The sequence below is a fragment of the Sinocyclocheilus grahami genome, unplaced genomic scaffold (assembly GCF_001515645.1).
Source record: "Sinocyclocheilus grahami isolate Dianchi unplaced genomic scaffold, SAMN03320097.WGS_v1.1 scaffold483.1, whole genome shotgun sequence".
In the NCBI taxonomy this organism is placed as follows: Eukaryota; Metazoa; Chordata; class Actinopteri; order Cypriniformes; family Cyprinidae; genus Sinocyclocheilus; species Sinocyclocheilus grahami.
In genome coordinates, this window is record NW_015505662.1 from 693,412 (window position 1) to 720,396 (window position 26,985).

The following is a 26,985-nucleotide window of genomic DNA, read 5'->3' on the forward strand; positions in this document are numbered from 1 at the left end:
GAATTTCGTCAAAAGATTTCCCTACACAGATTTCACATACGGATCAGTTGGTTTTAACCAACAGAAAGCTGCTTGGTTTGAAAGTGACTTTGCATGTTTGTGTAGCATGGAAAAAATAAAAGCATACGGGTTTGGAATGACACATGAGGGTGAGTAAATAATGACAGAACTATCTGTCTCAGGTGAAATAGTCCTTTACATTTAGTATAATAAATGATTTGTGCAATAAAGATCTATTAAAGCTGCTTTGCTTATCACGGATTATTGCACCTTTGCAGGACGAAGTCATGATGTCTAAATGGTAGCCTCAACATCTACTAAATGATTTACAATGCAACCCGGCAGTAAAAACTCATACACTTGCACATGACTGAAACATGTTTGATAAAATGTTTTTTATTGATATTAAAAATGAAAGTACATGAATTGTGCATTTCGGACATTCTAGCGTGCAGAGGTTAAATCAATTAAAATACACAAAGGCTGCATGGGCTCCTGATATTAAACCATTGCCAATGAAAGACAAATGATCCATTCATTTTTAGCGCAAAAGCATGTGTTTTCCTTACATGCCTTTTTATGCACGGAAAGTTAAGTAACCAGTTTGGAAATAACAACAATGGATGCAGTCCTTGCAGGAATAACAACAGAAAAATGGCGATGTCTTCGGAAATATGGGATGATTGAATAATAAAAATAATGATAGTAATTATAATAATTGCACTGCTTCATCACAACTGATATGAATCAGATAAATACTGGATTATCAAGGCAGAGGGATACACTGCAGGCACTTAGACCTTTAAGTTTCCAGGTACTAAGCGATACTATAGTATCATTTAATGACCTTAAAGATGGGGCACATACAAGAAACGATACTGACTTCTTGTGCTTGGCTGAGAAACTGCAACAAAAAAAAAGGCCTTGTATTGGGTTTTTCACATAAATCCACTAATATTTCCTGAGCATTTGGGTAACTAAGTACGGTAGCCCTTCGACAACTGAGATGAAGATACATGGAGGACACCCCAACCGAAAGGAAATAAGAGGATTTAGGGCACATTATTGTAAGATGGCGAGACTGAGGGGATGTATAAACAGTCTCTTTGTGACATCATAATGGATCTGGGTGACAATCATATTGGTTTGGTTTTTACTTTGCTTTATGTTTTACTTTTTGCTCATTTAGCAAAAGGAGATAACATTGAACCAGGGACAACACCTCCATCTTCTTGCAGGCTCTTCTCGACCCCTAAAACATGGCTTTCTTTTGTGGAATACCTTAGAGAGCCAAAAAAATGACGATACGACAATGAAAACGGCACTAAAGTGGTTTAAACTGTAGTGGGTTGTATACAATCACGGCATATAGAGACCGGGTTATCTAGATCCTCGTGAGGAAAGTTAAACACAAGGTTTTTTTTCTAGTTGTTTTTGTTTTTTTTATAAACAGAAATCCATTTGGCAGATTAAAAAGCCATGCAGGAGGAAGAGAAAGAGAGAGAGTCTTCTGAGTATGTGCCTATTTTTGCATAACAACAAGTCTAAGCTATCCAGGCTACAGCTGCTGTTAAAATATTGATTTTAAAATAGCTCTGTGGCGAACCGAAAGGAAAAAAAGGAAAACATTGTTTTTTTGGTACAAAGCATCTACAAAAAGCATTTACATGTAAAATGGGAAAATAAGAGAGCATATAAAATAAAATCCATCAGTTGAGCATCAGTGCTATGTATATTACTGTATTTGGACCGATTTTAATATATAATTTTACAACAAAATAAATAATGCCTTTATACAGTGCCCATATTTGTACTTAAACAAACAAACAAAAAGAAGCTTGGCGGCTCATTACGCAAGATACAGCTCAGACTAAAAGAATATTACATGATGTCCCTGGAAACTAATTATAATATATATTTTCATATTTATTTCATATATTTATATATATATATATATATATTCAAGTATTTGTTTTCAGGCAAAAGCATGTGAATACTACGGATAAACGTTAAAAATATATGTTAGTTGACATTATTGCGTTTTTTCCCTTTGAATTGATATTTGTGCCTTTTTTTCAGAACTGTAAAATAACGTTACAAAAACACAAAGCCTATTTTGCAACAACAAGAATGTCACGGTACCAGAAACCAAACTGGATCTTTTTTTTTTTTCTTTCCTTGTTTCCTTGAAGCATTTTCACGAAAAAGAACATAGAAAATACAAACATCCCACTTTTTCAAGATCACAATGTCCCTCATCCTGCAGTGCAAAGCAGGGGTTTTGTGCAGCCACGCTCGAAAGGAGGCGAGTTCTCCACATCCCGGCGCTCGAACGTGATCCCTTCTGCGTCCCCACACTGCTCCTTCATTTATCGCAACGGCAGTGCCAGGACCCAATGCATACGTTGCGTCTTATGTACACGTTTGCATGCAGCGATATCCCTTGTGCTCTTGTTTTCTCTTTCAAAAGTCACACTTTCCTTAAAACGGAAAGTTTAATAAAGTTTCAAAGGGAAAAAAAAAAACGCGCTTTTTCAACCCCTTCTCCTTTGAGTCCGTTCCCAAAGCTAGCACCATGACATTTTTTTGAGCTACACGTTCATAGTCCATAAAAAAATAGTGCCTTTTTTATTTACTTAACAAGAACTTTGACGTAATCCGTGGCGATGTGCAATTTGCAGACTCTTCTCTGCTTTACATTTGTGATTACAAGGTGCTGGAACAGGAATCTAATTTTACAACAATTCCTTACAGTGTGGATGTCCCTTTATAGTTATAGGTTCAAACTAATATGTAAAAGGACTAAAAGAGAGATACTTTTGTCTCGGGAGAATGCGGTGGAATGGGTTCTTTAATGCTAGCTCAAGCTGTTCCTCGCGCTCCGATGTCCTCCAAACCGGCGAAACGTTTGGCGTTCCGTGGCTTCTTCTTTGCTTCTTCACCTGAATTGCGTTCCTTTCGTTTGTGATGTGACTTTTTGTTGGTGAACGAAACAGCAAGAATAGAAACTGGAAGAGTGTGTGAGCACGACTGGTGGGGAAGGAAGAAGGGTTGTTGAGGACTGCTACAGAAAGGACGTCAGAGACAAAAAAGCTTTGATCCCCTAATCTTTTTTTCATCGACTCCGTGCAAATGATCCTGGTTTCACTTGTGGCTGACGTAGTCTTCTGTCAGATGAAGGATGGGCGGCAGCTTGCTGGGAAGCGTGATGAGAGGCCTGTGGTGGTGCAGTTGCTCCTGGGCCCTGATTCTCTCCGCCTGCCGCCTAAACTTCTTGGCCCGCAGGATGGCGGGGACACCCCTCCGTAGCCTATGGGCGGCCTTTCGTTGCCACACGTCGTATTTGGAATATTTCACGGTCACGTGTTTTCTTGGGACCTCCTGTTTCAAAATAATAATAACATTAGGAAATTACTCTAGAGAAAGGTCAAAATTATCACAGTTTCTACAGCATCATCGAAAGCACTGATGAGATTCAAAACTCTCTAAAACTTAAACTTCTTAAAACTCTCTAAGACTAAGACTTTCGACTAATAATGTAAATGGCTTTACAGATAATTTGTCAAAAATAGCCAAAATTCCTTCAACCACCAAGACCACACCCTGAGAAATTGTCTTGCCCAATTCTCATCTTCCTTAAAGGGTTAGTTCATCCAAAAATTAAAATTATTTCATCATTTAGTCACCCTACCAAATAATCTCCTTGTTTTTTTAGTCCATACAGTGAAAGTCAGTGGGGTGCATTGTTGTTTTGGACCCTATTTACTTTCTTTGTATGGACAAAAACTGTTGAAAAATTCTTCAAAATACCTTCTTTTGTATTTCGCATAAGAAAGTCAAGGGTTGGAAGGACATGACGGTGAGGAAATGATGAATTTTAGGCAAACTATCTCTTAAACATATTAAACATACTAACATAGAACAAAAACTTGATGAAAACCCAAAATGGAGAATGACAAAAGTAAAGAGATAAAGGCAGTTCCATTTGTCCCCAATGTTCAACCACCTAGTCAACATCCAGGCCATTTTGAGAGATGCTGGTTTTGTAACCCAATCCAAGTACAGGAAAATTTCAACCTATGTATGACCTCTTCTATCATATCATTTTCCACTTGGTCAGCAGTTTTGGGGCAATACTTGCTTACTAGTTCCATACTCTGGCCTACTGTTTTCTTTAACCCACATGCTAGGATGCACAAGTTCAGCACAAAGAACAGGACGATCAAGATGGTGAGTGTGATGAAGTGCTGGAGAGTTTTTGTTGTTTCCCATGGCTAACGTACCTGTTTTAATGCAGGGATCACCGGGATGGCCTGTAGGCATGTGGCTGAAACGTCCCTCTCTGACTTGACAGGTTTAGCGCAGTACTGTTCTAGAAGAGCTAGGTTACAACTGTTAAAACAACACTCTTCCACAATCCCACGATTTTGAGAACGTCGACTATTCGACCTGCTAGTTGGTCGACCTGCGGGGATACAAAGGAAAACAATGAGTTCAAGACACTTTAGTACTGTTTTGGTTACATGTCAGACAAATTTACTCAATTCTGTCGTCATTTACTCACTCTCATTCCAAACCTGCATTCCAAACCATTATTTTGTCCATGCAATGAAAGTCACTGGGGCCTAATGCTGTTTTGGACTCCACTGACTTCTGTTGCATGGAAAGTTCCACAGAAAAAAAAGATATACAGCTTTGGAAGGACATGAGGGTGAGTAAATGTTGACAGATTTTTCTTCTTTTGGGTGAACTATCATTTTAAACTGGTTTGCTAGCCTCCCAGCCTGGGTGATGATTTAGACGGATGGGTCAGATGATGGTTTAGATGGGTTTGGGGCTTTTGTCAACTAGTCAAGTTCGGAGAACAGCTGTCTTACCAGATAACTCTACTGGAAAATCGTGGGTAAACAACTTTAAGCTGCTTTGCTAGTTATTCCTGTTTTAAGCTAGTCTCCAAGCCCGGCCAAAGTGGCGTTTATCTGCGTGTCCAACTAGACATCCAGCATGACTGAAAAGTGGAAAACATTTTTTAAAAACTAATACCGAAAACATCAAAATAGACCATCTGACCATCTTAACCCAGTTAAGACTAGGAAACCAGCTAGTTTGAGCTGTTATAGCAAGAAAGAGATTTGGTTCAAACTGTCTAAACAGTCACCATCAAACATGCAAACACGTTCAAAACAAACCCTACTAACAAGTCATTGTAAATCAAGCTACAGTGGCCTGATTCTATTGTCAATGCAGATTTCATTATCGATTCATTGACTGGGACTGCGGTGTATAATAAAGCCCAAATCTGTGGCATAAAATGGAGTCTGTTTATTTGTTTTCTCGCCCGGACTGATTTTGTTATGCCATGTAATTGAGCTGTTCGAAATGGTTTTCGAAGAATGCGCCGGCAACACGTTCCCAGTATCGGAAGATCGAAAGCCTACAAATAAGACAGCATGAGAGTTAAAGGGCAAAAGTCTTCGCTTCTGTTTGGATGAGTAAATGGTGGATATCCTTTGACCTTGTCCTTTGCCAGCTCAGCAGAGATAAAGAGAGCATGAAAGAGGGGAAGGGGGAGGGGTAGAATAACAGACTTGGCATGAAAGAGCAAAGATACAGGACACAGTAATGGAGGGGAGGGAGCCGGGCTGGGTAAAGGAAGGAACAATTGATTTTCAGTTAAATATACAGCAAACGATTTTCTCTTCTCACAGTCGCAACGTTCTGAAAGGGAGTTCTTGATTGTAGAATGGGAAACATTGAACAAGAGAGGATCTAGTGGATAGAGGGGGGGAAATCTGCGCTGGCCCAAATTGGATAATGATCTTTCTGGGTAGTTAGGCTTCTGCGGCCAAAAGAACACAAAGGCCTTGTCTGTTTGTCAATGTTGGCATGAGGAAGATGACAAATATTTAAAAAGTTGTGCTCTCGACCCCCTCCTTGCATTTGAGTGGTGTACAACCAGCAGATGTATCTGGATTCAGATTGTACGATCGGCAAGCATTGTATTGAACGTATTGGTTAGCATCTGTTACGCTAAACTAGTAATGAAGCTGTCTCAATCCATCCAGCCGTGTAAGAGGACAAACAACTTTTTTTTCAATTGAGTGTAGCCTGGGAACATTTCTGGAGAGGTGAATGGAATGCCACTTGGGTACTATTACTTTCCCTGGCGGAATGTGCAAGTAAACAACCAGGCCATTGTGGCTCATTTAGCATCCCTTTCATATGCAATCACAGATATCGCGAGAGAATGCGCCTAGTCAGCACAATCTGCCGAGACTTCGCTCGTAACTCTAAGGGTTTCCAACTCCTAAGCAAAAGCAAAGAAAATACGATGTGCAAATGTACATACTGAAATAGAAACCTCTTTCTCCACACACAAACTGTAGTGCGTCCACCAGCTCTCCTCCACATAATGTTTCAGCTGAAGCCACTTCGAAGGCAAACAGGGTTAAAAACAATATGCATATGGGCATCCGTATGGACCAGTACATCTTTATGGCCTGTGGAGATAACGAGTTAAAGTTAGTACAGACCATTTTAACATGTGCATTTTGTTTTTAATGTACAAAGCTGCTCTTTTTATAAAGATCCCATGTATACCTGAACGTACTGTAAAACTGAACGTCATCCTTAAGGAAATATTTTTAGCTTCCTCAAGGCATTGAATTCAGTAAGGCAGTACTTCAGTGTGTGTGCATGCATGGCCATCGACTATTCAATTATCTGCTTGATCACATTGGCAAAATCAGTATGTCAATGTACAGTATGGAAAAGCATGTCTTCATGACCTGGAAAGCATGCATAGTAGTTCACAACAGAGATTTTATCAAAGTATTGAATGCATTATTTGTGCATGCATGTTTTTCTAGTAAGTCTTAACAGCAAATAAAAGGATTTTAGAGTCTAAATATCTTTTGATTAGTAATACTGAACATTTTCAATTTAAATTGCAGTGTCGTTGGTCAGATCTTGAAGAACTGTTATTTGTTTCTTCAGTGCATTCCTATGCAGTTCTTAATATGCATGTATGAACACATTGTACTTTTTCAATTATGCATGTAATTTTTCACTAAAAAAGATGATGCTTTAAGGTCTAAAAACCCGCTGATCATTTATCCTCAACATCTTCCTTGGGTATCTGTCATTAGTTCCTCCAGTGAATTAAATTAGCCAATGCAATTCTTCACTGGGATTCTACATGCATGCATCGACTTTTTAATTATCTGCTTAACGCTAGAAGATTAATTGTTATCAAAGAGCTTTTATCTCCTCCTTTACACACTTACACATCGTTCAACAAGTTACAAGACCGCTCAATAAACCCAGCTATCTCATTCCTCACAACTCAGCATATAATTTCCTTAAATCCAGCTCATTTCAAGTGCTGTCGCCCCCTTGCGCAACTTCGTTCTCGTGTGTGCGTATCCGGAATAAAGTGTCAAATCAGTTTTTATTTGGAAAGCGCTTTTCAAAATACACATTGTTTCAAAACAGCTTTACAGAAATGCAAGAAATTGCAATGCCTTATGGTCCTTATTTAGCAGTTTAGCGCTTTAGAGCTGTTAGCAGTTTAGAGTGGCAAAACATCTCCACTGCATTACGCGATCCGCTCGTGCAAGAGAAAATGTGTCTCAAAATCTCTCCGATCGTGTCCATTTCTGATTTTTAAAATACGATTCTATTTTTTGCTAGTCTATAAAAACTATTTATTTTTCTATTTAAGAGAATGTAACTAATGCAATCATCTCCAGATATGTCCAAGATTCCCCAAAGGTTGTAAAAAGATTGTCTTTACCTTATTTATGGAACTGTCTGTTCTCAAGCAGGTATGGCAAACAGAATGATGTTTTAGTTGGTCCTCCATGTCAACATAAAAAAAATTAAATTAAAATTAAAATAAAAAAAAAATGCTGTGCTGTTGTATTTGGTTAAGAAGGTTGGTTTAGTTTCCCCAGTTGGTGTTAGGATGATGTGTGGAGCTGTCCCAAAAATCAGGCGACAGGCAAAAGTTCTCTGAGAGAAGTATTATATACCCAAACCCGCCCCTTAACACCCCCCTCCGCCCCTCAGGCGCGCATGTCCGTGAGAGGTAAAACTCGTAGCGGTCAGTGGATCTCCAGCAGTCCGGCCGAGTTCCCTGCTGCTGTTTTCCAAGAATTCCAGATCACAAAAAGGTCAATGAACATGAGAGAATATGTCTTCATAGCACCTTCCCTTACCAAAAAGTAGTATACTTCAAGTTTATTTTAGCAAGTATACTTAAGTATAGTTCAAGTATATTTTTAAGTATACTTTATGTAGTAAGTATACAAATATCAGTGTACTAGTAGTATACTTGTAAGTGTACTATTTCAATACTCCTTGGGACTAAATTGGCCCACTTTCTAGTAATATAAAAGTATATTTTTAAGTATAATTTAAGTATAACAGTAGTAAACTTTGAGTACACAACTAGTTTACATCAAAATGTTTAGTTTGTACTGCAACTATGCTAAAAGTGAACTTATAGGTATACTGATCGTTTACTATTTAAATACTTGTAGTAGCATTTTTAGTACACTTTGAAGTATAGTCTCAGTAAAGTACTAGTTTAGTAGTTTTATACTGCAAGTATACTCGTAAGTTTTCTTTTAGTTAACTTTACATCATACTTTAAGTATACTACTATGTCCCTATTTAGGTATTAATTTGTATATATTTTGTTATATGAATATCTGAATATACAAAACATCAAAAGAACAGGGTATCTGCTTGTAAACAAAAACATTTTATTCTAGCTTCATGCATTCTTTTTTAAACACTTGAACGTGGATAAGTTTCATAAATAAAAAATAAAGAAATAAACAACATTTTGAACAAAAAGCTGACAAAAGACTATGAATTGGATTCAGAATGATAATCAAAACGTAGATAAAGTCGATCAACACCCCGAAGCTTGATAGTTATTATTACCTCTTCATTGGTTGACATTTTATTCCATAATGTTACACAGTTTTGATACTGTTTTATGTCTGATGATGTGTTAGAATACATGTGGAAGCATCTGTTGTTTCGGTTTCTTCTTCACTTGTGTTTTTTTTGGAAATTCTGTACAGAAGATGTGTACTAGAGCACCCTACAGTATAAGATGTGTACTAGCACCCCCTACCGTATAACAATGAAAACACGGATTCTAGGAGCACAATTATAGCTAAAATATATTTAGACTTTTACTAAGTATAAGTCAGGTATACTTAAATATCATTTTAAGTGTATTTCTGAGAAGTACATACAAAGTAGACGAAGTATACTTTCCTATTTTTAGTTTAAAAGAAGCATACTAATAGCACACTTGAATAAACTTCTTTTTCGTAAGGGTTATTAAAATGTCCAACATTTTCGATGCTTTGCTAAAATGTAACGACGTTTATGTAAATCATAGTTATTCCCCAAATTATATTAACAACATCTAAACCAATTCATAAATAAATGTGCAATAAAACAATAAATAAATAAGAAAATAATAAATAGGCCTACTCTAATTTAAAACAAACAAAAGTTCAGTATTTCGGAAACGCACACCAATATCAGAGCATTTATAACTAGCCTACCAGAGTTCCTGACAGGACAGACGATGTGTAACATTTTACAATGGAAAGTGCCCCGGATGATAAGGAGAGAAGATGAAACGCTTTCTGCCGTCATTTCCTCTGATATCCACCTGCCTTATCGATCCTCGCGCGAATAGTGGCTGTAATGATGGTAATTCACTTTAGAGGCTGACCCGTTCAGAGCACTGAGAGGATAATGAAGAATTAGCTGGAGTTGAATTGAACTTAAATTGGTTTGATTGAATTACTTGGAAATGTCATCCATCACCTGGCAAAGCAATAAGGGCCATTATTTGATGCAGATGTTATTCTTCATGGACACTAGTCTCCATCTGATATGAAATGCAGGGCCAAAATGTCTACTACTGCCTTACTAGAACACCTCTTAAAATGGTTTTAAATCAGCATTGTCATGTGATCAACAAATGCGTGCATATGAATTGTTTATCGTTTTGAATGTCATTTAATTAAGATTAAAGTAGGTTATTGTTATTAAGCAAGTAGCCTACACTGTAAAAAAGAATTCTGTAGTTTTTACAAAATAATTTTGGCAGCTGTGGTTGCCAGAATAATTTTGTAAAAATACAGAAAAACTGTAAACACATTTACGGCCAAAAACTGTACATTTTACACTATAAAACTGTAATTTACAAACAAGAACATTTGTAAACCAGTAAATTCAACAATGCACACTGCTATTAAAATCTGTTTTTTACTTTTAACATACTGTCATCCACCATAATAATGCAGGTGGTAAAAGAGAAAGCCACATGAAGAATCAAAGCTCATCACAAGTAGCTTCGAAACAAGCAGAAGTATATACTAATATATAGAAGGTGCACAGAGTCATTCATGCAAACACAAAACACCATCATGGTAACACACATTATACTTAAATAATCCATTAAACTTTTATTAAACAACAGAAGATGTAACATAAAGCCCAAATATACATAACTAATAACAAAAACTTAAAAAAAACATGATTATTTAAACAAAATACTTTCAAATGTGGAGTGTCACACAGGGAATTCTGGGAATATCAGTTTACAGTTTTTGACTGTAAATTATACATTGATTTGTTATTTTTACTTCTAAAAACTGTAAAATTAACAGCATTTTACTGTAAAATTACATGAAATGTCTGGTTAGATATTTTACAGTTTTTCACTGTATATAATACGGGAACTTACTGTTAACCTATTAACAGTTTTTTTCCGTAGCATTTTTACAAAATTTTACAGTTAAAATTACACATTTTTTACAGTGTACGTGCTCAGATAGGCCAATGAATATTCAATGAAAACTCATTTTAGGACTAGAAATTTTAATTTTCCATTTTTAAGTTAAAACTGCTAAATAAGCCAAGAAGTTAATAAGTAGGCCAAGTAGTTAAATAAGCCAAACACGAGAATGGCTGACAATACGTGCAGGTCAGCGTTCAGAAAGGTTGTATTGTGAAATGCAAATAAAACGTGTTTAAATATTCAAAACGCTGCTAAATATCGTGAAGTCTGTGAGAAATGAAGAGAACTGGAGAAAAGAATTGCTCCTGTGGCGCCTCTGCTGGTAAAAGCGCGAATAGCGCTGCATAGAAAAAAGGATCCTGCTGCTGGCATGAATTATCAATGCACTCTGTTACTGGAAGCACCATTATAAAGACATTAAACCTCTCTTCCTCTGTCTCCTATTATCCATCAGATGAGGGATGCAGGAAACCCAAAAGATCTGTAGGGCCTTGCAATAAATCATTTATCTTCAATCAATCATATTTCATCTTAGTCACATTGCCATGCACAATAATGGATAGAACTGCACGTGATACAGGTCCAAGCAGTCCAGCACAAATCATTACAGGTCATCGATAAAAAGCTGAGGAGACTTTATGTAGGCTACAGTCAGCAATATCTAATATTTAGCATGAATGGCTTTTTGTTTTAAACTCAGTGACCTCAATTTAATGGTCAAAATTATGAAAACTACAATCTTCAGGAATATCTCAGTCTTAGTTAGAGGAATATCCTACACCTACTGATTTACTACATGACACATTCCACTGTGGGATTCTTCCCATCTTCGTAAAATGCATTTAGTGGTCGTTTGCGTATTCGAATGGCAGATCTTTCCCACTGACTGGATCCAAAGTCCTTATCCCATTCCTAACCTCATGACATGACCCTTACAAAAGCCCTAGTCATTATGCTGTCCGGTCCACTCACCCAAAAAGTGCTCGTTGAACGCCTCACCTACATACATGCTTAGACTACCATCTGGTGGTGGCTGTTTTATCTCAAATAAACCTTTTGTAGTTTCAGTCAGATCAGTTCATTCAGATTGTCTTCAGTTTTCTGAAACCAACATTCTCAGACTGTAAAAGGCATTTATGGAAGGGGCGACTGAATATAACGTCAGAAATTCAACCACAAATATAGTTTGCGATATTTTTCAAACATAATTCTTTATAGTAGCACATAATATCCACTTTGCACACAGTTTTCCTGCAACATAATATAAATGGTATTTTTATGCAATTGTTTGCAGAGACTATTGCAACATTCATATTTTCTGGAGACAGTTAAATATAAACAGGCACCAATCATTAGGCCAGAATTATTTTATGAATGGTTCGCCATTCAGTATTAATAAAATATTTCTGCTATCTGTAGGAGAATACATCAGCTCAGTGTATTGATGGTCTATTTTTAGAATATATTTCGAATACTAATACATTCAGAATGTGTATTGATAATACATATTTGATTATACTGTACATATTTCAAGTTTATTTTAGTGTAGTACTTCATTTTGTGATATTTCATAAATAACTTTTGGCTTCAATAGCTTTAATAACTTGATTTACACTGGGTATGTTCATTCCAAACCTGTAAGACTTTCTTTCTTCTGTGGAACATGAAAGAAGATTTTTTGAAGAATGTTGGTAACCAAACAGTTTTGGTTTCCATTGACTTCCATTTTTTATTATTTTTGTCCATACAGTGGAAGTTAATGGAACCAAAACTGTTTGGTTAACAACATTTAAAATATATACTAAGAAGACATTTTGAAGACGGTTGGCAACCAAACCGTTTCAGTACCCACTGACTTTTTATTTATTTATTTATTTGTTTATTTAGCCCATATAATGGAAGTCAACGGGAATATTTAATACCAATATTTAAAATATCTACCAAGAAGATATTTTGAAGAATGTTTGCAACCAAAGGTTTTGGTTACCATTGACTTCCACTTTTTTTTTTTGTCCATTTGGTGGAAATCAGCGAGAATAAAAACTGTTTGGTTTCCAACATTTAAAATATTTTCTTGGTATAAATTTGGAAGAAATTTGGCAACTAAACCGTTTCGGTTTCCATTGACTTTCATTATATTTTTTTGTCCATACAATGTAAGTCAATGCAAGTGAACGGGAATTGTTTGGTTACCAGCATTTAAAATATCTATCAAGAATATATTTTGAAAAATGTTGGAAACCAAACAGTTTCGGCTTCCATTGACTTTCGCTATATTTTTTGTCTATACAATAAAAGTCAATGGTAACCGCAACTGTTTGGTTTCCAACATTTATTATTTTTACCAAAGACTTTCTTTCATCCGTGGAACATGATGGAAGATATCTTGAAGAATGTTGGTAACCAAGCAGTTTTGGTTACCATTGACTTCCATTATATGACTTCCAATGGGAATCAAAACTGTTTACCAGCATTCGTCAAAATATCTTCTTTCATGTTCCACAGAAGAAAGAAAGTCATTTAGGTTTGAAACAACATAGATGATATAAATGATAACATGATTTTCATTTTGGGGGGAACAGTCCTTTTAAGGTTTCTGGAATCAACTTCCGACGTGAGGTTTTGAGGTTGGCACTCAGCGTTTTAAAAGCAACAACGTCTGTAGCAGCAGATGTGGACATAGACACACAGCATATCGATGAGACTGTCACATATGAAGCAGAGAGAAATGGGACAGCTGATTGGCTCCTCGCGGCAGAATCAAGCCAACACATTCAGGGCATCTGTGAGAATCTTCAGTTCGTCTTTAATGGTCTCCAGCCCCTGCTGGATCTTCAGTGGGTTGTCCAGCACTTCTATGCTGTCTGTGTACGGGTCAAACCGCACCGAAAATGGTCTCATGATGCGGGTCACATATGCTCTGTTTTAAAAACAAATGAGTATAATTATTGTCATACAAACAACTGTAATTATTCAATTTCAAACAATTAAAACAATATGTATACAACAAAAAACATTTATTAATCACTACTTGCTGTGTTTGTAAGGCATATTTTAATCTTTGTGAAATACATACTGAAAATGTTAATAGAGTAATATGAGTTAGTAAATAAATAAATACATAGGTAGTTATGTAGTCCTGTGGTGTGACATGCTTTATGCATTCCAAAACTATTTTAAATAAAAGCAATTAGTATTAATTTAAAGACTACATGGAATTAATAATTAAATAATATTTTGTCTCACTACAAGACTATTTCAAATTAATCAGAAAAATGACAATTGCCCCTACATATTTTTGCATATTTTAACAAAAAAATTATTACAAACATGTTATGCATCAAATAAAAAAATAATAATAATGAAAAACTAAAATGCTAATGCATTTATTTTATTGGCGAGCATTTGTTTATTTTGTATATACTTCTGGGTTTTTTTTCATTTGGAATGTAATTGTACAGATTTATATATTTTTGTCATCATACATCCATTATATAAAATAGCTTACAGTAGCTTTTTAGTCATTTTAGCACCTTTTATTTTATGAATAAATAAATGTATGAATTAATTCAGTCTGAGAACAACTGTGTGCTGTATGTTTTAATCATCATACATACATTATACAAAATTGCCAACAGTACCTTTTTATTTTTATTTTTTTATTCTAGCAGCTATATATATATATATATATATATATATATATATATATATATATATATATATATATATAGAAGCCATGATGTATTTTAATCTTTTAATCTTGACTCAAATTTTTAAGAATAATTTTTATTATTTTCATTTATTCATTCATTATGAGAATATGCAATTGTATGCTGTTATAAGTTTAATAAATAAATTCATTCATTCTGAGAATATAATTGTGTTTTTGTAATTGTGTATATGTTTTTATCCTCATACATTTTTATTTTAGCACTTTCAAAAAATACAGTTGTAATTATTTAATTGTAAATAATTATCATAAGTGAGTGTTTTAATCCTTGTCAATGTGTTTTATTTTTTATATATATTTATTTATTTATAAATGCATTTATTTAGAAACACTTTTTTAATTGATTTATTTTCAATGATAGCTAATTATCTGATGGCCAAACACACAGTACTGACAGCAATAGAGTATTTGATGCAGCTCACCTCAGTTTCTCTGTTGTATCTGAAAAGCTCTCAGACACAAAATAGACGGGCTGGTAAGTCTGATCCTGGTACGGCTGAACAGCTACAGTGTCTGGTATATATATATATATATATATATATAGAAGCCATGATGTATTTTAATCCATATGTTTTGACTCAAATTTTTAAGAATAATTTTTATTATTTTCATTTATTCATTCATTATGAGAATATGCAATTGTATGCTGTTATAAGTTTAATAAATAAATTCATTCATTCTGAGAATATAATTGTGTTTTTGTAATTGTGTATATGTTTTTATCCTCATACATTTTTATTTTAGCACTTTCAAAAAATACAGTTGTAATTATTTAATTGTAAATAATTATCATAAGTGAGTGTTTTAATCCTTGTCAATGTGTTTTATTTTTTTTATATATTTATTTATTTATAAATGCATTTATTTAGAAACACTTTTTTAATTGATTTATTTTCAATGATAGCTAATTATCTGATGGCCAAACACACAGTACTGACAGCAATAGAGTATTTGATGCAGCTCACCTCAGTTTCTCTGTTGTATCTGAAAAGCTCTCAGACACAAAATAGACGGGCTGGTAAGTCTGATCCTGGTACGGCTGAACAGCTACAGTGTCTGGGTCAAATTCTCGTCGCTCTGGCTCATCTGAGAGAGAATGCTAAGAAAATGGGTGACATTAAATGTCAAGTGCAAGTGCTAAAAAACAGCAAACATTTTTTGATTTAATAAATGACAGACTGCCGCCTACCACCAGCTCGCCATAAGATGAGAGCAGTCCTGCACCGTACGCTTTGACCGCCCCTCCCTGCTTGCACAGTCCAAACTCAACCGTGAACCAGTACAGCTGAAAACATACAGCACAACAAACCCATTCAGTGCTTTTAGTAGAGCAGAGTTTGATAAAGCTTGTTTGATAAAGATGTTTTGTACTCACTGTTGACAGTTTCTCAATATCTTCATCAGAAGCTCCAAGAGAGGCCAGACCAATGTTCTGAGAGAACAGATTTCACAATATAGATTGAATATGTAAGGAAATATGAGATATGTACATTGACATTTTTACCTGAGAAAACTGTGCAAATGTTCTGTCAGCCAATATCGGTACATGTCCGAGAAGTTCATGGACACAATCCCTGGAAAGGAAAACATAAAATTACTGTGATTATCTGTGACCATCATTTTCATAGAGTGAATATTACTTTTCACATGTGGATATGTAATTGTACACTGTGTATGTTTTTATTATATAAAAAATGCTTCCCTTGTGAAAAAGAAGTGCAGCTAGTAGTAATGAATGTGCACTTGTAGTGTACTTCAAATCTTAAAAGCATATTTTTTAACAACTGTTGCAGATAATATTAATGAAACGATGGTTCTTAGCACACATAAGTACACTTTTAATAAAGTTTTAATTTAAATAGTTGTTTTAATAATCTTTTGCCATGCTGTAAAGTACACTTATTTTGATACTTACATACTAAATTCACACGTAAAGTACTTATTTATCATTTTAAAACTTCAGTTCTACTAAAAAATGTTAAGCTAATTAAATTTTGATATAAATTTAAGCTATAATTTGTTTTCATTGAATTGCAATTAACACAATTAAATATTCAAAAACATTACATTCAGTTCACACTTGAGTATTCTTTTTTAAAGCATATTACTCCTGTAATAAGTGCTCTTTTTAAAAGTATTCCGAAGTGTATATTCTTCATTACAGCACTTATTATTATCATTTCATAATTGCATTTTATATATATATCAGCACCTTTATTTTAATTGACCTTCATTTTATGTGGTTTGCAGTGTTTCGGAATGCACTGTACTAAGCAGATGTCTGGATGTAAATCAAATGCATAATAAACAGGAAGTGTCTTCATAAATGTAAACAGTGGGACAGGAAGTGTCTTACGGTTCGGGCGAGTGCATGGGGGAGGAAGCGTGCCGTATGTATTGTGTGCACTGGAACACACGGAACGCCAGACTGGCCAAAAAATCCCGAGCGGAGAGCAGACCTGCCACCGGACGCAGCTGAAACCCTGTGCGCTCTTCATACAGGACAGAGAGAGAGAGAGAGAGCAACTCACTACCAGATGGTTGCCAAGCTGTTGCTATGCAGTTGCCAGGGTGATTGCTATGACGTTGCTATGCTGGTGTTTTGAGGTGGTTACTATGGTAGTGCTATACCATTCCTATGGTGTTCTGAGTGGTTGCTAGGGTGTTCTGGGTGGTTGCTCGGGTGTTCTAGGTGATTGCTATGACACTGCTATGCAGGTGTTCTAGGTGGTTGCTACAGCATTAAAATGTGGTTGCTAGTGCATGATATGTGGTTGCTAAGGTGTTATGTATGGTTGCCAGTTTGTTACTGTAGGATGAAGTTGCTGAGTTGCTGTGGTATAGCTTTCAGGTCCGCTAAGGTGCTATAGGTGGTTGTTTGGGTATTCAGGGTGGTTTCCAGAGTATTGGTATGTGGTTGCTAGGGTGTTCTCAATGATTAGTTTGACATTGTTTTGCAGGTTTTCTCAGCGATTACTATTGCATGAAAAAGTTGGTGAGTGGTTGCTGTGGCATGGCTATCAGGTGTTCTAGGTGGTTGTTAGGGTGTTGGTATGTAGTTGATGAGTGGATGCTGTGGATTGGTTGTAAGGTTGCTAAGGTGTTCTAGGTGGTTGCTAGCATATTCTGGGTTGTTACTAGGGTGTTGGTACACAGTTGAAGGGTGGTTGCTGTGGCATGGGTATGAGGTTACTGGCCAAAAGCGGAGAGCAGACCTGCCACCGGACGCAGCTGAAACCCTGTGCGCTCTTCATACAGGACAGAGAGAGAGAGAGAGCAACTCACTACCAGATGGTTGCCAAGCTGTTGCTATGCAGTTGCCAGGGTGATTGCTATGACGTTGCTGTGCTGGTGTTTTGAGGTGGTTACTATGGTAGTGCTATACCATTCCTATGGTGTTCTGAGTGGTTGCTAGGGTGTTCTGGGTGGTTGCTCGGGTGTTCTAGGTGATTGCTATGACACTGCTATGCAGGTGTTCTAGGTGGTTGCTACAGCATTAAAATGTGGTTGCTAGTGCATGATATGGAGTTGTTATGTATGGTTGCCAGTTTGTTACTGTAGGATGAAGTTGCTGAGTTGCTGTGGTATAGCTTTCAGGTCCGCTAAGGTGCTATAGGTGGTTGTTTGGGTATTCAGGGTGGTTTCCAGAGTATTGGTATGTGGTTGCTAGGGTGTTCTCAATGATTAGTTTGACATTGTTTTGCAGGTTTTCTCAGCGATTACTATTGCATGAAAAAGTTGGTGAGTGGTTGCTGTGGCATTGGTTGCTAAGGTGTTATGTATGGTTGCCAGTTTGTTACTGTAGGATGAAGTTGCTGAGTTGCTGTGGTATAGCTTTCAGGTCCGCTAAGGTGCTATAGGTGGTTGTTTGGGTATTCAGGGTGGTTTCCAGAGTATTGGTATGTGGTTGCTAGGGTGTTCTCAATGATTAGTTTGACATTGTTTTGTAGGTTTTCTCAGCGATTACTATTGCATGAAAAAGTTGGTGAGTGGTTGCTGTGGCATGGCTATCAGGTGTTCTAGGTGGTTGTTAGGGTGTTGGTATGTAGTTGATGAGTGGATGCTGTGGATTGGTTGTAAGGTTGCTAAGGTGTTCTAGGTGGTTGCTAGCATATTCTGGGTTGTTACTAGGGTGTTGGTACACAGTTGAAGGGTGGTTGCTGTGGCATGGGTATGAGGTTGCTAAGATGTTATATGTGGTTGCTAAGGTATTTTGGGTGGTTGTCAAATGTTCTGAGAGGTTTTATTGTACTGCTACTATTTTCTGTTACTTTTCTGTTACTGGCAGTACTGAATAACATTTCTAGTAACAAACATGATTTGTTATAATAAATAGAATTTTGAATGACTTACGGGTTGTGCTGTTTTCTAGCTGTGCTATAATCGGATTGGTACCTTTTAAGAAGCGGGACACATCCTCCAGCTGAGGGATGTTATCAGGACTGTAGCCACAGTGTTTCTCCAGTAAGTGGAAAGCCTCTAAATGTTCACTACAGGCATGGGTGGTGTACAGATCTCTGAGGGTGGAGTAAACCTCACACCTGCACACACATTACGTTGCATGTGAGAAGCTTGAATGAAAAACACAGTGTGAGAATCTCTGGCTGGGTTTCGTCAAGGATTGTTTGTTTATTTTAGTACAACGCACCATGTTTCGATCTCCTCTTCCATATACTCCACTCTGGGAATCGGTTCTCCTCTGGAAAAAGAGATAGCTGTCAATGAAATATCTGCCAACATGTCCAGACAAGCAAATACTGCATGGTAAATACGGTTGCAACATACTGTTTGTATTTGAAGGCAATGTCTCCAATCATCTTCCGTCGTTTTCTGTAAACGGGGTCAGTAAATCCCTGTAAAATGAACCAAAAATATCCAAAGTGATTGTTATAAAAAAAATTTTTGAGGCTGTTTCTCTTTTTCCCCACCAGTGACAGAATTTTCCAGCTTTTTGTGTTTTCACTGTTATATGGAAGGAGGCGCTATTACACATCTTATGAAAGAGGATGTCTCGGTTATGTACATAACCCTCGTTCCCTGACGGAGGGAACGGAGACATTATGTCGTGATCGACATTATGGGGATTCACTTGGGAGCCCCAATCATCTCTGACTTTAAGAGAAAACGCCAATGAAATTTGGCTAGTGGATTTTGCATACCTGAGCCACCGTGCTGAGGTCGGCTGCATGACTGAGCTCCCCCGGAATGTGGACAGCATGCAGCGATTTGAGCCGCGTCTGACTCCATAGGAGGAGATGTCGGGCAAGCTGTGACATGCGACGTGAACATAGACCTCCCTGCCGGTTGATGTACGAAATCTCCGCAATGTTGTCCGTGTGGACCAACACGTGCTTGTCTTGCAGCAGTGGCCGTCACCGACGCAAGGCTAGTAGCACTGCCAGCAACTCGAGGCAGTTGATGTGCCAAAGTAGTCGAGGCCCTGTCCAGAACCCTGAGGCTGCCTGCCCGTTGTATGTAGCACACCAGCCCGTACTGGGGGCATCCGTCGTGACAACGACATGCCGAGACACTTGTTCTAAGGGCATCCCGGCCCGTAGAGAGACAAGGTCCGTCCAGGGGCTGAATGAGCGGCAACATCTTGGCGTGACGGTCCCGCGAACTGTACCGTGGCGCCATGCCCACCTCGGGGCTCAGGAGTGTCCGAGCGGCGTGACTGTGGCTGCGGATGCCATATGCCCCAGGAGTCTCTAAAAGTGTTTCAGTGGTACCACTGTCCTGCCTCTAAGAGAACTCAGGCAGTTCAGCACGGACTGGGCACACTCATTGGCGAGACGTGCCACCATACTCACCGAGTCTAACTCCATACTGGAAAAAGAGATTATCTTTCCCAGTTGACCCGAAGCCCCAACTGGCAGAGTGCTGGAGCACTAGGTCCCTGTGATCCCACAACTGTTCTCTCATGCAGGCCATGCTCGAGATAGTTGAGGATCCTGATGCCCACTTCCCGTAGTGGGGCAAGGGCGCCCTCCATGACCTTCATAAAGACACGGGGGGACAGGGACAGCCAGAAGGGGAGGACCCTGTGCTTCCATGCCTGACCCTCGAGCGCAAACCGTAGGAACTGCCTCTGTCGAGGGCACATCGAGACATGAAAGTAAGCATCCTTCAGGTCGACCGCTGCAAACCAATCCTGGGACTGGAGGCATCTGATGATGCGCTTCTGCGTCAACATCTTGAAAGGCAGCTTGAGAAGGGTCCAATTCGAGACTCGCAGATCCAGGATTGGCCGGAGGCCACCGCCCTTTTTGGGTAAGATGAAGTAAGGGCTGTAAATACCCCTGCTTAATCTCTGCCCTTGAGCCAGCGGCGGAACTGAAACCAATAAAAACTGAAGATTCTCCACCCGGCTCTCCTCCAGGGAAAGGAGCGGCGCTGTTTCCACCATCTCCTGAGAAAGAGCAGCTTCCCACATCTCTGGGTTGCCCGTGTCAGGGCCGCTTCATCGACTTCTTAGACGACTTAGTGGCCAGATGGGACATGGGGGGCACCGCACTCCTGCGAAAGGCTCAACGTGCTGGCCTTGATGTTGTTTCAGCACGGGGCGGAGCGGCTCTGGAGGATGCAGGAGGGCGCCCACGGTGACGAGCAGACTGGGGCTTGGCCCACGGCGGAGCGGTGGCAGATGGTGCATCACGCCGGGGCAAGATGTGTTGGATGGCCTCGGTCTGCTTCTGTACTGTCGAGAACTGCTGGGCACAGTCCTTGATGGCGTTGCCGAGCAGTCCAGCCTAGGAGACGGGAGCATCAAGAAAGTGCACTTTGTCGACATCGCTCGTCTCAGCAAGGCTGAGCCATAGATGGCGCTCTTGGGCCACATGTGTGGACATAGCCTTCCTGAGGGGCCACGCTGTGACTTCCGTCGGGCGAGGTCAGTTGCCAAGCGCAGCTCCTGCATCAACCTCGGGTTGGTACTACCCTCGTGCATTTAAATGCCCTGGCTTGGTGTACTCGCAGGATAGCCATGGCATTTAGGGCAGAGGTGGCTTGGCCCACAGCACTGTAAGCTTCGGCAGCGAGAGCGGCTGTCAGCTTACAGCTTTGGACGGGAGACGAGGAAAATTCCTCCAAGTGGCGGCGTTTTGCGGGCACGACTGTGAGGCTGAAGAGTGGATGCACCTGTCACCTATTTATACCCATATGTACGGGGAGTGGCTCAGGTATGCAAAATCCACTAGCCAAATTTTATTGCCGTTTTCTCTTAAAGTCAGAGATGATTGGGGCTCCCAAGTGAATCCCCATAATGTCGATCACGACATAACTCGTAGTGACCGACAGATACGGAACTGAATCTCTGGATTAAAACACGGCAAAGAAGCAGCAGAAATAAGTGATCGCGTATTTCAGCAGATGCATATGTAAAATAATGCAAACATTAAACAGCATATAAATCAAACCTGCCTAAAGTTACCGAATGAAATGATGATTCAGGAAGTGGTTTAGGACTGTGAAGCTTTGGGAGTGTTGATGCAAGTGATTTACTCAATCTATGTTTTGATCATCAGTCTGTATCTGATTTTATCAGCTTTTTATTCAAAATGTTGCCTTTTTATGAAAACTCACCCACCTTCAAATGTTGATAAAATAAGAATGCATAAAGCTAGGTTTATTGTTTAAAAGCAGAGGCTCTGTTTTTTATTTTGACAAATTGCATTTTCACATATTCGTACAACAAAATTCTGGGAGCCATGACATTTTTGTGAAAATGATAAAAAAAAATGCTGGCGGTTGCGGGGGAATGCACTGGCGAGGGAATGAGTTAAAAAAGAAATACATGACAAAATGTAGGTGTATTTTTATTTTATTAGTAGAGAAGAACTAATCCAGCACTTACTGGATGATCCTGATCCAGATCCGGATCAAATTTGGTGACGAGATGATGACATTTATCCAGTTCAGCAATTTTTCTGGGAAACCAATGAACTGGAGAAAGACAAAAGTACAAAAGCTTAGCATAACTGACATTCAGATAAGGACGAGATAAAACAGAGCAACATTCTTCTTTAATAGACTCACATTTGACCTCTTTAGTGGTTTTGACATCCTCTGCGCTTTTCTTGAGAGAGCTGACCAGTGTGCTGACGTCTGACAGGTGCACCTCACACTGAACATAATACTCCAGATCCTCCAAACCATCCTTTGGTTTCCGGCTGGGTCTGGTCTCAAGATGATGGATCTTGGCTTCAAATGTCTGTGGTGTTCAGTAGTTGAACAACAGAATAAAATTCAAAAGAAAATACAAAAAATAAATGACCATATTGTAGTAATGTCATCAGACAGAGAGAACTGTAATGATAGGATTTTCTTTATTTAAGGTGAACTGTCAAATGTGCAATATATATAAAAAATATTTATGACGTTTGATTTTCAAATAAACAATTTACATACATATAAATAAATGTGAGAATACACATATATTGGTATATGACCATACTACATATTAATATTAATAAATATAAATTAGCAATTAATAAATACATTTATAAATACATAATAAATAATATATTCGATTTTTTTCATTTTGTTGTTACTCAAGAACATAGGCTATATCAAGAACATTTTCTTCTGTTCTTCCACATATTTAGAACAATATTGTACATTATAAATTAATAAATACATTTTAGATGTAGATTTTTATTTATTTATTTATTTTGTATTTTATGTTACTTAAGAACATATATGAAGAAAACATATTATATTCTTCTTTATATTTAGATAAGTACATTCATAAATGCATTTTAGAAAATATACGAAGACAAAAATTTATTCTTCGACATATTCAGACTTTAGATTAGACATTAAATAAGACATTAAAATATACCATTCTTTTTTTTCTGACAAAAACTGTTTTCTAGTTAACTCGCAAAGTATACTTTTTAAAATACATTTAGTCTGATATTAAACTGAAAAAATGATGTAGCCTACAGTAGCCTATAACTATTTTATATCTCAAATTAACTAAGTAGTTGTCAAAAAAATTCAAATTCACATAAGAGCCCATAAGGATTCTTATTTCTAATATCAGTCTTTTACCATTTTCTTCAGGATATCTGGTCTAAAAGTATATTTTGCACAAAGAAATCCTGGCTTACCTCAAAAACCTTGAGAGTGCGGGACAGCGCTGGGCTCTTTGAACTCCTCAGTGAGAAGAAGAGACTGAGCAAAGCTTTTCCATCGCTCTCCTCAAACACGATCTGCTCGCTGAGTCCCGCAGCCTCCGCCGCCGCGGCCGCCGCCTCGCGCTCCTTCCGCGCATCCTCGATCAAACTCTGCCGCCTTCCCACAAACTTCTGCGACTGTTCGAAGAGAAGAGCGCGATTCGTTTCAAGACCACACATTCATTTCGATCCATTTTAAATATCCATCTAGAACAGAAATAATAATAATATAGCCCTGCTTACCTTCTGGACATCAGATGGAGGTGTTTTACATCTCCAAAAGCGCATAAGAACTTCAATGCAGTCTATGTAAACCTGTCATATAGCTCAGACTTAATCATTTGCTTATGAGCCGATGTTACAGCCACTTATAGACTGCTTTCCGTAGCTTTTGATCACCGCGTAATACTGTGCGTAAATCTCAATGGAGAGTCCATTCACGCACAGCAAAACAGTGATAAAAAATGCTACACCATTTTTAATAATAAGTTATTTCACAAAATATTACTCAAATGTATGCATTTAATTGCATTACATACACTCTAAAAAATGCTGGGTTGTTTCAACCCAACTTTGGGTCAAATATGGACTAACCCAACTTTTGGGTTAAAAATGTAATTAAAAAATGTAACCCAACAGCTTGGTTAGTCCATATTTGACCCAAAGTTGGGTTGAAACATCCCAACATTTTTTTAGAGTGTAATATCAAACTAAGTGGCACCTGCAAATTAATGCAGAACTAACTTCATGAACGCCATTCTGTAGTTTTTATTTTCATTTTGTATATATTTATTCATAATGTATAAATCTGTATACTTATGTCATTGTTTTATATAACAAAAACAATAAAATTCATACATTTTTAAATGTGGCATATTTAATTACTTTTGGGATTATTTAATTTGCATTTCTGTATTAATTAATTAATGTAGTCATAATCAGTATTTTGTTTTTTCATGACGAAACTCCCATTAAATTGAATGCGTAAAAGCGTTTTCATTTTATTATAATAAAAGATTCCGAAATTGACGAGGAGGACAGATGTCAAATTATTCTTTGTTTTTATTGTTATTCTTAATTCTAACGCTATTGAAGAGGAATGAATGTAGCTGAAGACTCTTACCGTAATGGAATCGGAGCGCTCGAGTTCAGACGCAGCTCTCCGGAGGCTCTTTGTGGAAGATGTGGAGCTGCTTGAATTCGGCATATCGGGACAGATGAAGGTTAACTTGTGCTCTCTTGGGACTGCTGCTCACTTACTTCCATCTGTAGCTTTCTTTCCCTCTTATTTATAGAGATGATTTCTCCTGCCTGACGTCAAACTGACCCCCTCCTTCTCCGTCATTGAACATGAGCTCCTCACACCACATTTTTTCATTATTTGATTCTAACTTTGCTACGTAACTGTCTGTTTACATTTCCAGCGCGTGTCTCACTAAATAATTTTCCTTTGCCAATTATTAGCGTATGAATGAACTGTAAAAACTGCGGTGACCTGCAATTTTTACCTTAAACAGCAACATTTACATGATTTGACCCATACATATTTGTTTTGTATTTAATGTATTTAGTATTAATTTATTTCAAATAATGCCTTTAGGTTATTTATTTATTTATTATTATTATTATTATTTTTTAGCAAAAATAAAAACATTATAATAATTTTTATTTTATTTAATGTGTGTGTGTGTGTGTGTGTGTGTGTGTGTGTGTGGTTACATATTAATAAGTATAAAGTTATGAGTAAATATTTGAAAATTCCAAAAATTGTTTGTATGACTTCTATAAAATGAATCAATCAATTAACAACTCTCTCTCTCTCTCTCTCTCTCTCTCTCTCTGTGTGTGTATGTATGTATATATACAGTGGGGCAAAAAAGTATTGTCAGCCACCAATTGTGCAATTGTGCACACTTAAAAAGATGAGAGAGGCCTGTAATTTTCATCATAGGTATACCTCAACTATGAGAGACAAAATGAGAAAAAAAATCCAGAAAATCACATTGTAGGATTTTTAAAGAATTAATTGGTAAATTCCTCGGTAAAATAAGTATTTGGTCACCTACAAACAAGCAAGATTTCTGGCTCTCACAGACCTGTAACTTCTTATTTAAGAGGCTCCTCTGTCCTCCACACGTTACCTGTATTAATGGTATCTGTTTGAACTCGTTATCAGTATAAAAGACACCAGTCCACAACCTCAAACAGTCACACTCCAAACTCCACCATGGCCAAGACCAAAGAGCTGTCAAAGGACACCAGAAACAAAATTGTAGACCTGCACCAGGCTGGGAAGACTGAATCTGCAATAGGTAAGCAGCTTGGTGTGAAGAAATCAACTGTGGGAGCAATTATTAGAAAATAGAAGACATACAAGACCACTGATAATCTCCCTCGATATGGGGCTCCACGCAAGATCTCACCCCATGGGGTCAAAATGATCACAAGAACTGTGAGCAAAAATCCCAGAACCACACGGAGGGACCTAGTGAATGACCTGCAGAGAGCTGGGACCAAAGTAACAAAGGCTACCATCAGTAACACACTGCACCGCCAGGGACTCAAATCCTGCAGTGCCAGACGTGTCCCCCTGCTTAAGCCAGTACATGTCCAGGCCCGTCTGAAGTTTGCTAGAGAGCATTTGGATGATCCAGAAGAGGATTGGGAGAATGTCATATGGTCAGATGAAACCAAAATAGAACTTTTTGGTAAAAACTCAACTTGTCATGTTTGGAGGAGAAAGAATGCTGAGTTGCATCCAAAGAACACCATACCTACTGTGAAGCATGGGGGTGGAAACATCATGCTTTGGGGCTGTTTTTCTGCAAAGGGACCAGGACAACTGATCCGTGTAAACGAAAAAATGAATGGGGCCATGTATCGTGAGATTTTGAGTGAAAACCTCCTTCCATCAGCAAGGGCATTGAAGATGAAACGTGGCTGGGTCTTTCAGCATGACAATGATCCCAAACACACCACCCGGGCAACGAAGGAGTGGCTTCGTAAGAAGAATTTCAAGGTCCTGGAGTGCCCTAGCCAGTCTCCAGATCTCAACCCCATAGAAAATCTTTGGAGGGAGTTGAAAATCCATGTTGCCCAGCGACAGCCCCAAAACATTACTGCTCTAGAGGAGATCTGCATGGAGGAATGAGCCAAAATACCAGCAACAGTGTGTGAAAACCTTGTGAAGACTTACAGAAAACGTTTGACCTCTGTCATTGCCAACAAAGGGTATATAAAAA

General features: G+C 37.9%; 2 protein-coding genes across 6 annotated transcripts; both read right to left on the reverse strand.

Annotated features, from left to right (window-relative positions):
• Positions 1–1,631: 1,631 nt before the first annotated feature.
• On the reverse strand, positions 1,632–8,016 carry LOC107553858 (insulin-like growth factor II). The gene is made up of 4 exons (XM_016236178.1): positions 7,796–8,016; positions 6,350–6,500; positions 4,284–4,465; positions 1,632–3,381 (listed from the first exon to the last, which is right to left on the reverse strand). The coding sequence occupies exons 1-4, from the start codon at positions 7,862–7,864 to the stop codon at positions 3,145–3,147; spliced, it is 639 nt and encodes a 212-aa protein (XP_016091664.1). The 5' UTR covers positions 7,865–8,016; the 3' UTR covers positions 1,632–3,144.
• A 5,309-nt stretch (positions 8,017–13,325) lies between these two features.
• LOC107553859 (tyrosine 3-monooxygenase) lies at positions 13,326–24,986 on the reverse strand. 5 transcript variants are annotated; one of them, XM_016236180.1, is made up of 14 exons: positions 24,867–24,986; positions 23,987–24,058; positions 23,678–23,881; positions 22,602–22,776; positions 22,420–22,508; positions 19,353–19,420; positions 19,216–19,266; positions 18,963–19,108; positions 16,924–17,059; positions 16,072–16,141; positions 15,943–15,999; positions 15,757–15,852; positions 15,533–15,666; positions 13,326–13,757 (listed from the first exon to the last, which is right to left on the reverse strand). In XM_016236180.1, exons 1-14 carry the CDS (start codon positions 24,948–24,950, stop codon positions 13,598–13,600), a joined length of 1,542 nt encoding a protein of 513 aa, XP_016091666.1. In that variant the 5' UTR covers positions 24,951–24,986; the 3' UTR covers positions 13,326–13,597. The 5 variants fall into 5 exon arrangements, 4 of the variants coding, with proteins under 4 accessions (XP_016091666.1, XP_016091665.1, XP_016091668.1 ...); XM_016236179.1 differs by having other exon boundaries at positions 18,921–19,108; XM_016236182.1 differs by lacking the exon at positions 23,987–24,058.
• Between the last annotated feature and the right edge of the window lie 1,999 nt (positions 24,987–26,985).

Excerpts from the sequence above, each read along its gene's own strand:
- LOC107553858 (XM_016236178.1), bottom strand. The coding sequence starts at position 7,864 with ATGGAGGACCAACTAAAACATCATTCTGTTTGCCATACCTGCTTGAGA. Across the intron at positions 6,501-7,795 it reads CAGACAGTTCCATAAATAAG|GCCATAAAGATGTACTGGTC; the intron begins GTAAAGACAATC and ends TTATCTCCACAG. Across the intron at positions 3,382-4,283 it reads TGATCCCTGCATTAAAACAG|GAGGTCCCAAGAAAACACGT; the intron begins GTACGTTAGCCA and ends ATTTTGAAACAG.
- LOC107553859 (XM_016236179.1), bottom strand. The coding sequence starts at position 24,950 with ATGCCGAATTCAAGCAGCTCCACATCTTCCACAAAGAGCCTCCGGAGA. Across the intron at positions 22,777-23,677 it reads GCACTCTCAAGGTTTTTGAG|ACATTTGAAGCCAAGATCCA; the intron begins GTAAGCCAGGAT and ends TGAACACCACAG. Across the intron at positions 19,421-22,419 it reads ATCTGGATCAGGATCATCCA|GGATTTACTGACCCCGTTTA; the intron begins GTAAGTGCTGGA and ends TTCATTTTACAG.